Below are 10,652 nucleotides of genomic sequence, written 5' to 3'. Positions count from 1 at the left end.
TGTTAAAATGACAAAAATATCTCTTCAAACAATATTTATATATTTTTTTTTTGCACATTTTACACTTACGAATGATATTTTTGTAAATAAATAACTTGCTTTTAGAAATTATACAATTCATATTATTTTTAGTATGAATAAACCAAACATTCATTAAAAATTAGTCTCATCATAATTAATCTCAACATAACTAATTTTATCACATCTGGACTTTGGTCTTCGAATAAATAACCTTCAAATTGGATTGTGATTTCCATATTTTAGTAAACAAAAGGGGATGTAGCTCAGATGGTAGAGCGCTCGCTTAGCATGCGAGAGGTACGGGGATCGATACCCCGCATCTCCATTTCACTTTTAATTTTTTTTTAAAGAAAATGATAATTGAAAATATAAAATTAAATTATTATAACTTTTTTTACACTTATTTTCCAAAAAAGAAAGAAAACTGTAATGTCATTGTAAATTGTTTTTTTTTAATTATTTTTCATCTGGTATTTGGTACCCACATCGGAGCCCGACTAAATTTGAATTCGCGCTGAAAAATTCCACGGAAATAAAGCGCTCCCTAATAAAGACAATTCCGTACCAAAGGGTCATTGTAAATTGTTAAATTTACTTCATCTACGGCTCTCTGCTAATTAGTACCTAATCACTCTACTAATTTGGATAAAGAAGAAGAAAAATGATTAATACATCAGAAATTGATTAGTTTGATTTCCATTTTATTGTTTAGAGTTTTCAATTCAGCCACCGTCCTTGAATTTGTCTTTCTGAGCAAAAGGAAAACATACAATTAATATGAAACTAGACAACTTTGATTTGATCTCTATATAGCAAGTATGGGTACACATTGAACTTTGAAAAATATATGTACACGTTAGCTTTCGTTTCGGCCATAGATTTTGACATTGAAATTTTTGAAGAAAAAAATGAATTTTTGAAGCTGTGATTCTTAGAATTTGAGTTGTATTTGGACATGCAGTTTATTGGGAAAAGTAGAAGTTCTGTGAGCTGAAGACGTGAAGTCTCAAAACACCACATTAAAAATGATCATAAATATGTATTTTTAGCGGCAATTAACACTCTTTGTATGTGTCCCTAAAGTCTTTAGCAACATTGGTTCTAATGCCGGTAAAGACTTTAGCACTCTTTATTAATATCTATATTTATTACTGCTAAAAGTTGTTTTTGTTGTTGTGAAAACGGATCTGAGCTAATTTTTGAGAACTTAAAAGTATTTGAAGATCAAAATTTTAAAATATCTAATCAAATTTTATGATCATTTAAAGATAAAATTTAAAATTTACTCCCAAAATCTATAGTGAAACACTAGCTAACTTTGTATCACTTCTCACCAAAGAATGGTAAATATAGTGGTGGTAGTAGCAGTAATAGTAAAAACTAGATCGACATCAAAGCACATGTCAAAAAAAGATAGATTTTGAGTTTAACTCTATGTCTAAGATCTTGATCCTGAAAATAATATTCCTTACATCTTAATTTTCTTAATTAATATAGGACACTTAACACCCGTTGCATCTTAATTTTCTTAATTAATGTAGGACAACATAATTAACACGTGTCTGCGTCTAGTTAATTTGTATGGACATCTGTAACATAACTTCCTTTAATATGAGGATTTAACATTAGATAAAAGAAAAATATGATTGAGTTTGATCTTGATATCATTTTAATAAAATAACAAATCTATTGTCGACTTGCTCATAATTCAACCATAAAAGCTACCTATCTCATATATCAAACGATCACGATATATTATCCAAGATCATATAATAAAGAGAAAACATCACATTTCCTCAAATGAGTGATCACTACATAAAATTAATCAACATATATTGAAACAACACTTAGGAGAACATTTGGTCTAACAACAACACCATAGCCATAGCAAAACCAGAGTCAAATCCTGGCATTACAACTAATACAAAAACTTCTAATCCAAAAGTAACACCACCAATTACTGCTTGTTTCTTCCTAATTTCTGCCACAACATTTCTTGATTTTGCATCCAACACTTTACATGTTCTGTTTGCATATGACCCTTCAATAATATAAGAATATGTCTTGTCTGATGATGTTCCATGATAATAAACATGGGCAAGTACATTAATATTACTATGTAAAATCTTCATTTGTTTCTTTACACAAAATATAGGCTTCTTTCTTAATGATGATGCCTTGTAATTATGATCTCCAAGTACTTCTCCTTCATATATGAACCAATTATTGTCTACTATCCTTAGTTTCTGCTAAAAAAAAAGAAAGATCGATGTAATTATGTTCCTAAAGCCTTTAGCGACATTGGTTCTAATGCCGGTAAAGACTTTAGCACTCTTTATTAATATCTATATTTATTACTGCTAAAAGTTGTTTTTGTTGTAGTGAAAACGAATCTGAGCTAATTTTTGAGAACTTAAAAGTATTTGAAGATCAAAATTTTAAAATATCTAATCAAATTCATGATCATTTAAAGATAAAATTTACTCCCAAAATCTATAGTCAAACACTAGCTAACTTTGTATCACTTCTCACCAAAGAATGGTAAAAATAGTGGTGGTAGTAGCAGTAATAGTAAAAACTAGATCTACATCAAAGCACATGTCAAAAAGATAGATTTTGAGTTTAACTCTATGTCTAAGATCTTGATCCTGAAAATAATATTCCTTACATCTTAATTTTCTTAATTAATATAGGACACTTAACACCCGTTGCATCTTAATTTTCTTAATTAATGTAGGACAACATAATTAACACGTGTCTGCGTCTAGTTAATTTGTATGGACATCTGTAACATAACTTCCTTTAATATGAGGATTTAACATTAGATAAAAGAAAAATATGATTGAGTTTGATCTTGATATCATTTTAATAAAATAACAAATCTATTGTCGACTTGCTCATAATTCAACCATAAAAGCTACCTATCTCATATATCAAACGATCACGATATATTATCCAAGATCATATAATAAAGAGAAAACATCACATTTCCTCAAATGAGTGATCACTACATAAAATTAATCAACATATATTGAAACAACACTTAGGAGAACATTTGGTCTAACAACAACACCATAGCCATAGCAAAACCAGAGTCAAATCCTGGCATTACAACTAATACAAAAACTTCTAATCCAAAAGTAACACCACCAATTACTGCTTGTTTCTTCCTAATTTCTGCCACAACATTTCTTGATTTTGCATCCAACACTTTACATGTTCTGTTTGCATATGACCCTTCAATAATATAAGAATATGTCTTGTCTGATGATGTTCCATGATAATAAACATGGGCAAGTACATTAATATTACTATGTAAAATCTTCATTTGTTTCTTTACACAAAATATAGGCTTCTTTCTTGATGATGATCTCTTGTTGTTGGTGTTGTAATCATGATCTCCAAGTACTTCTCCTTCATATATGAACCAATTGTTGTCTACTATCCTTAGTTTCTGCTAAATCATCCCAAAAAAAGACGGAGTTAGAATTTTTACTAATGAAATTCAAAATATAAAAAAAGTAAACAAGGTATTAAGAAATTATAAGATATGACAATTGTTACACTATACTTGTCTTTTTTCTTTTTTTTTTATCAAACTCACAAAAATTGGTACATCTTTTATAATAGTTCTCTTTTAGATGACTTACTGATTTAAATTGTCGTTTGGTTGGGAACAAGTAATGTCTAGACTTAGCTTTAACTAGACATTTAAAGTTCCAATTAGTAAAATACATATCTAGACTTCAAACGCAATTTCAGAAACTTAAATTTTCAAATTTCAACTTTAACTCTATGGTCAAACAAGAGGTTAAGATTGTATCAAGTTGGCAAGATAGAGTTGTTATTTACTAAGATAGAATTAGTCTACCTAATTAATGGTTGTTGATATTTGTCACACTTAATAAAAATAAAAATAGTTCTTATCTTATGGTCAATACCTTGTAACGTTAGTCATATGCAGAAAGAAAAAAGAAGATTATTACACGCATTTTAAAGTATAGCCGCAAATCACACAAAAAAAATATACAAATATCTTTTAAACTTCCTTTAATTAGAATCATTCAATATTATAGGGAAAAAGGTCTGAAAAATACTTCAATTTTGGTCGAAATTGTTATTACGTTACCAAACTTTGGAAATGACCTTTTACCCCTGTACTATTAATTAATAGTGTATTTTAAAGGTATATATGTGTCTACGTGGACATCATAAATATTGCATCATTTTAAATAGTAATGTGTCCATGTGAGTACATATATACCTTTAAAATACACTATTAAATAGTGCAGGGGTAAAAGGTCCTCCATAAATATTGATATCGTAACAACAATTTCGGCCAAAATTGAAGTATTTTTCAGACCCTTTTACCTTTAAAATTAAAATACTTGAAATTATATTTTAAAAAATAAATATACAATTTTAACTCTTGAAAAGTAAAATACGACTAGTAAAATTACCTTATGCCGACATATAGTAAGAATGGGTTTGCCAGAAGCATCCATTAAAATAGTTTGGTCACGTCTACCAGAATAATTATCAACTCTATACACTAAATTTCCATCGGATCCAATAACTGTAAATCCTTTACAGCTAAATATAAGTGATTTTCTCCATACTGTTAAAGATATACACGATGATGATGACAACGATGATGACGACGTTGTTGTTAATTCCTTGCAGCTGCTGTTATTGTTCTTGAAATCTTGATGATTCAAAGATCTGAAACTTATTGATTTTAAGAAGAGAAGCATTTTTTTATTTTTTTTCTAATATTTCTCTCTCTAGATATGTATAGTGTTTTTTTTTTTGGGAACTTTTTGGCTAACGTAAGATAGGAAGATACTGAGAGGAGACGAGATATTTATAGATGCTATGATTTTTTTTATTTTTAATTTTTGGATGTAATGTTTGTAAAAAAGGAGACAGATAAATATAACATGTGGCTGTTGCACATTGGTAGAGGCAGTATATTTTGTTTACTACGTCGTCCTTTCATTTATCTAACTCTGTTTCATGCTTTATCCGATAACTTATTTTATCATGTATATATGAGATACTATTGCCGTTTAGTTTTACTTGTCATGGTTTTATTTTTTAGTGTCAAACGATAATAATTTGACTAACATTTTATGATGTATTTTTTCATCATATTGATATGCAGAAAATTGGGATTTATAGTAATTTTCGTATAGTTTTTGAATATCTATTTTTTTGTTTAAATTACGAATTAATGTAATCTAATTTAACTTTAAAAATTAGTCTAATTGACTTTCGAAAAGTGCAACATAAAAATTAAAAGTGAACAGAGGGAGTAACTGATTTCATCACTAAGTATCAATGGTGGAATAAATAATCACAGGATTGTCTGATATCTTCAACAATACAGGAGAAAATAATTTTGCACTTTATTTATGATATTTTATACTTTATATCTCACGTAGGCCCAACGACTCATTAGGGATAATAATAATAATATAATTATCATTATATTGTATTTAGCATTAATAATAAATTTGAATATTTATAACTAACATTTGATGTAAATATAGCTAAAGACTTCAGCAACCGACAACAAATATTGCGGCAAAAAATATTACTATTCATAAATTATCTCTCACATAGACCAAACGACTCATTAGGAATAATAATATAATTGTCATTATATTATATTTAGCATCAATAATAAATTTAAATATTTATAACTAACACTTTATGTAATATAGCTAAAGACTTCAGCAACCGACAATAAATATTGCCACAAAAAAATCACTATTCATAAATTATCTCTTTTATTATAGTGAAGGGGGAATCATTTATAAAACTTTTTTTTTTTCTATTTTAACTAGAGAATTTATTTTCTAAATTTTTTTTAATGAACTTGGTTTTTTAGTGAAAATAAATTTCAAAATATATTTGATCAGTCAAAACATGGAAATTTTGGCATGATCAATGCCAAACACACATTATAGACTATAGTCAAACTGTGATGACTGTTGGAAAATGTGCCACGTGTGTGATTAAGTTAATTGAATTATGAGATTCCTTATTGTTTGTCCTCTTACTAATTTGTTTAATTTTTTAATATTCTTTTAATTTTGTCTCCTAAATGAGAGTTAGGAACTTCGATTAACGTTATCTCTTGTTAATAAGAGACAAAATATACAACCACAAATTCTGGAATGTAAGTTATCAATTCTTAAGACATTGCCGCTGTTTCTTTTTGACATTCATTTACACGACTTTTATGTGCTCAAATTATAAGTTCAATTTATAAATTATACGAAAAATATTATTTTAGGTTGTCATTTTTTCTCATAACAATATGATCATGAAAAAGTATATTTTAAAATATTAATAAAAATTCATATAATTTCTCTTAAAAAAATTATGATAATTAATATGAAATAAAAAAAATATTTAATCGCGCGCATAAAAAAAATTATTAGTGCGAAATTAACCATCGGATAATAAGATGTTTGTCATGAAAAGAAGAAACATATAAGACCATAAAGTCTTTTAATTTTTCTAAAAGTTTGCACAAAATGATCAATTTAGTCACTGTGTTGGAACTAGGAAGGACTCTATCCGATCCTTTTAATTTGTCACTTTATAAAATAAGAACACATAAAAAAATTCAATTATATTGTTTTTATTATTGGAGATGTATAATTAATTAAATAAAAATATTTTTTATTTAATCATTTATTTTTTAAAATAAAATAATTACGTAATTCAATATGATATCAAAAGCACTGAATATTGGTCCTGAGTTCGGATCTCACCTTCACACATTCTCAAATAAGAATTTTTACGTCTTTAACTTAGAAAACAAAATCAAGTTCGTACATGAATGATTGTGTTAAAAACATATAATATAATTAAGCAAAATATTTGTGTTTTTTCTGACCACTTAAATTTATAAATGAGATAATCACCACTCTAAAATTCACTAGTACTCCAAAAAGACATGTAATCATTTGAGTAAGAGATAAGATTAATTTAATTAAATATCTTAGCTTATTTATTTCCTTGTTAAACAGGAGATTGATCATTGATGACAATATAAAGCAAAGTTTAAAAAGAATTAGGACTCTAAAACTATGTAATTAATTGCATTTAAAATGAAGTTTAATGCACGTGGCATATAATTAAGGTAGGGGGACCTTATTACACTATTTCAGTATCAGTCACGTTATATTCAAAGAAAATATTTATGTGGGACATAAGAATATTTATAAGTAGGCAATGCCACTCAATTATAATAAAAGTATGCAGCACGAGAAATACCTTTTTCAATTATATAACTAAGTGACAAAAACACGTAGTTCATGTCCTTTTTTCTTATTTTAATTTTATACATGGAACTAATTAAACTGAGTTTTAATTTGATCATTTTTCTTTCCTGCATTTTCGATTTGGTTTAATTCCTTTGTTAGTCAATATTCAAATCTTTGGAAAAAATTCTGGAAATAGATATATTTTTTTTGCTTTTTTGAGTACTCTGAGATTTTATAATATCATGCTAAATTATATGATCATTTCGTATAAAAACTTGAATAATAAGCGAAAGGATAGAAACACACTTTTAACTATTAGATTATATAATCATATATTTCTTTTGTTTCAAGTTGTTTGACTTGATTCGGAGTTTGAAGGTCAAACTAACTAATGTTTGTTGTGAATTGTAATTTTAGACATTGAATTTTTATTTTATGTGCAATAGAATTTATATATTTAGAAACTGCGTAAAAAATACTATAAGTCATCATAATTATCAATTCAAATTTTTTTAAAATTATAGAAAAAATTTTAATCAAAGAAAATATTATTTAATTGTTCAAATAATAAGAGAAACAAATTGAGATGTAAGAAGTAGTATATTTACATCCTTTATTTAGATATTTATACTGAACTTTAGACATTATATATATAACTCAAGAACCCTCCTAATATTTGATATTTATTTAAGAGTTCAGACAGAGATTAAAACGCATGATATAAATACAACAGAAATTCAAGATTTTAGGCACCATATATATAGCAAATAATTAGTTTTGGGGGTTCTAAATTTTCTTTTATAAAAGAGAGGGGGTTCAAACCTACAACTCTAGTGTGAAGAGCATTTCTATGATCCCTTCCTTACCATTAAACTGTCAATCAATTTTATTAGAGGTTCACAAGTTAATATAAATCTATATTTATTTAATTTTCTAATACAAATATAAAACTTATAAAAAAACTACTGAGTTTGTCCGAACCCACAAACTTCACCTAGCTCCGCCTGCTAAAGATATTTCAAAGATATGGCTGTCCCTATATATGATAGTCTCCTTTTTAACTTTACGTAACAAAGTGCATGTATTTCTTTGTGGCTGCACTTTTATTCACGTCTCTTCTTTAAAAAAAAATACCAAAACAAAAACTTATGTCTAGTATTCTCCTCCTTTTTTTCTTACGGTAGAAAATGTAGCAAAATGTTCATAATAATTTTAACGAAAGTCGTGGTGCAGTAGATAAGGTTGTTGTTTTCTTACTTAAAGGTTTTGAGTTCGAGCTTTGAATATGACAAAATCTTTAGTAGGGATCCTGAATAGGACCTTATGCTGCGCGACTTCAAATAGTCTAACACTAATGTGGAAACCAGATACCGAACCTTCTTTCATTTGAATTTCCTGTTTAACTAGTTAGCCTCTAACACCGCTCGCTCAAAGAAAACTCTTTTAGAGCCTGATACCAGTCAACGTACGAAATATAGTAAATATCATAAAGGCAGATGTAGTAGGGGTTGCAAACCGGACGGTACACAACTTGATTTTGGAAGATATGGCACTAAAAGTTGTAGAGCTGGTCGTCTTAAATCTCTTTCTTGAACTTGAAAGAGAGTAAATTCTTCCTTTTTTTTATCCCAATTTCCCACTGATAACCAAAAAAGAAAAAAACTAATGGACAACACACCGAGGTGGATGAATACACAGTTTATTTTACGAGTTTGACAAAACTCAATAATTTTTATTTTATATTTTGTATATAAGTTGAGAAATCCCTAAATACTTTAGTATAATAATTAAGTTGCTAACCAGTAGCATGAATGAGTCGGATCAGTGGCGGAGCCAGAATTTTCAACAAGGAGATTCAAAATCTAAAAAAATAGACACACGAAATAGCCGAAGGGGATTCGACATCTACTATATATATCTAAAAAAATATTTTAACCTATATATAAATAATACTATTTTTCGCCGAAGGAGATTCAGATGAACCCCCTAGTGGAGTCGGATGTTTAGTTGCAAGAAAGAAATCGTTAAAACTCATAAACATCATATTTTGAATCCACTCCCCTGAAAGTTATTATTATTGGAAGATAATAAAAGAAATGTTTAAGTACTTTATATATACACTACCGACAAAGGAAATTTTTACACCATTAAATCATTTTTGTTTATCATAATAAATAAATAACCTGTCTTGTTTTTAAGGTTACAAATCTATTAAGGGTATATATAACAGATATATATATATATATCCTTACATAACATATTGCAGTAGCGAAGCCAAATATTTGATGAAAAAATATAAATTTGCTTCTTAATTATATTAAGAATGTGCAAAATTAATGTACACTCAAATAGCTAACTAACATTTTAAAAATATATATGTGTAACTTTATTTTAAAAGATCCCTATCACATATATATTATAAATATTAATATTGATGGCAGTATTAGTTCTCTTGTTGCTTTGTAGGTAGCTACACCAACCAAGATTTGCTTGTTCCCCATGGTGATATATGGTTTGTGGGTATTATTTTATGTCTTTTATGTATAGTTACTCTGCATATCCTTTGAAACAATTAGACAAGAAAATTAATAGTGACAATCAAATTAGATAATTAGTGATAATTAAAATCTAATTAGATTGTTCTTACAACTAAGTGAAAGAAACATATACACTATTTTATTCTTCTTTGACTCGTGAAAGAAAATACTACTTGTTTGTTCACCACTTCTTCCTTTTTCAAGTTTTCCCTTTCTGGTATGATTCGTTTGGTTTAATCTTCAATGTAGGTGTCAAATGGGTGAGTCGCGTCTAGAGTTTAGTAAACTCGGGACATTAACAAGGAATATATATTGTTATCTTTGATTAAAGATTTTAAGTTCGTGTCCCTTTGAATATGAAATTCCTTTTATTCAAAAAACACTTCACTTCTCAAATGGACTTTTCGATACTCTCCAATGAAAATAATAACCATCTCATTCACGTTTCTTTGACTCTAACATCAATCCTTTTTATTTGGAATGATTCTTTACCCAAAAAAGCAAACAAACTATAGTTGCTAACAAAAATCTATCGCTAAATAATATAATCTATAAAATTTTATCTGTTTTGCTACAAAATTTGTCTGTCGCTACATGTAATATAATTTGGAGTTGATATAATTTCTAAGATAAAGAAAGAAATTAAGTAATAAAAAGGTTTAATAGTTTATAGAACAAAATCTCTTATAATCTAATAAAATACAAATTGTCTCGATCCCTTAATTCATATACATCACCCAAAGTATCAATAATATTCATGTTACTTTATAGGTGGCATTTGGCAACACCAACCAAGATTTTCTTGTGTGCATGT

At 27.7% G+C, this 10,652-nt stretch overlaps 1 protein-coding gene and 1 non-coding gene across 3 annotated transcripts; one reads left to right on the top strand and one right to left on the bottom strand.

The window, feature by feature from the left end:
- The first annotated feature begins 273 nt into the window (after positions 1-273).
- On the top strand, positions 274-346 carry TRNAA-AGC (transfer RNA alanine (anticodon AGC)). Its single transcript has one exon. It is a non-coding gene; the product is annotated as a tRNA-Ala (tRNA).
- Positions 347-2,924: 2,578 nt separating this feature from the next.
- LOC102579718 (protein LURP-one-related 17) lies at positions 2,925-4,863 on the bottom strand. Of its 2 annotated transcripts, none has more exons than XM_006343858.2 (2): positions 4,482-4,863; positions 2,925-3,478 (listed from the first exon to the last, which is right to left on the bottom strand). In XM_006343858.2, the coding sequence occupies exons 1-2, from the start codon at positions 4,773-4,775 to the stop codon at positions 3,065-3,067; spliced, it is 708 nt and encodes a 235-aa protein (XP_006343920.1). In that variant the 5' UTR covers positions 4,776-4,863; the 3' UTR covers positions 2,925-3,064. The 2 variants fall into 2 exon arrangements, with proteins under 2 accessions (XP_006343920.1, XP_006343921.1); XM_006343859.2 differs by having other exon boundaries at positions 2,925-3,475; positions 4,482-4,862.
- Between the last annotated feature and the right edge of the window lie 5,789 nt (positions 4,864-10,652).

This window comes from Solanum tuberosum, unplaced genomic scaffold (genome assembly GCF_000226075.1).
Source record: "Solanum tuberosum cultivar DM 1-3 516 R44 unplaced genomic scaffold, SolTub_3.0 scf00048, whole genome shotgun sequence".
Taxonomy (NCBI): Eukaryota; Viridiplantae; Streptophyta; class Magnoliopsida; order Solanales; family Solanaceae; genus Solanum; species Solanum tuberosum.
The sequence above is the reverse complement of the archived record's forward strand: the minus strand, read 5'-3'. Positions and strand labels throughout refer to the sequence as shown.

Excerpts from the sequence above, each read along its gene's own strand:
- LOC102579718 (XM_006343858.2), bottom strand. The coding sequence starts at position 4,775 with ATGCTTCTCTTCTTAAAATCAATAAGTTTCAGATCTTTGAATCATCAA. Across the intron at positions 3,479-4,481 it reads TTACTATATGTCGGCATAAG|CAGAAACTAAGGATAGTAGA; the intron begins GTAATTTTACTA and ends GGGATGATTTAG.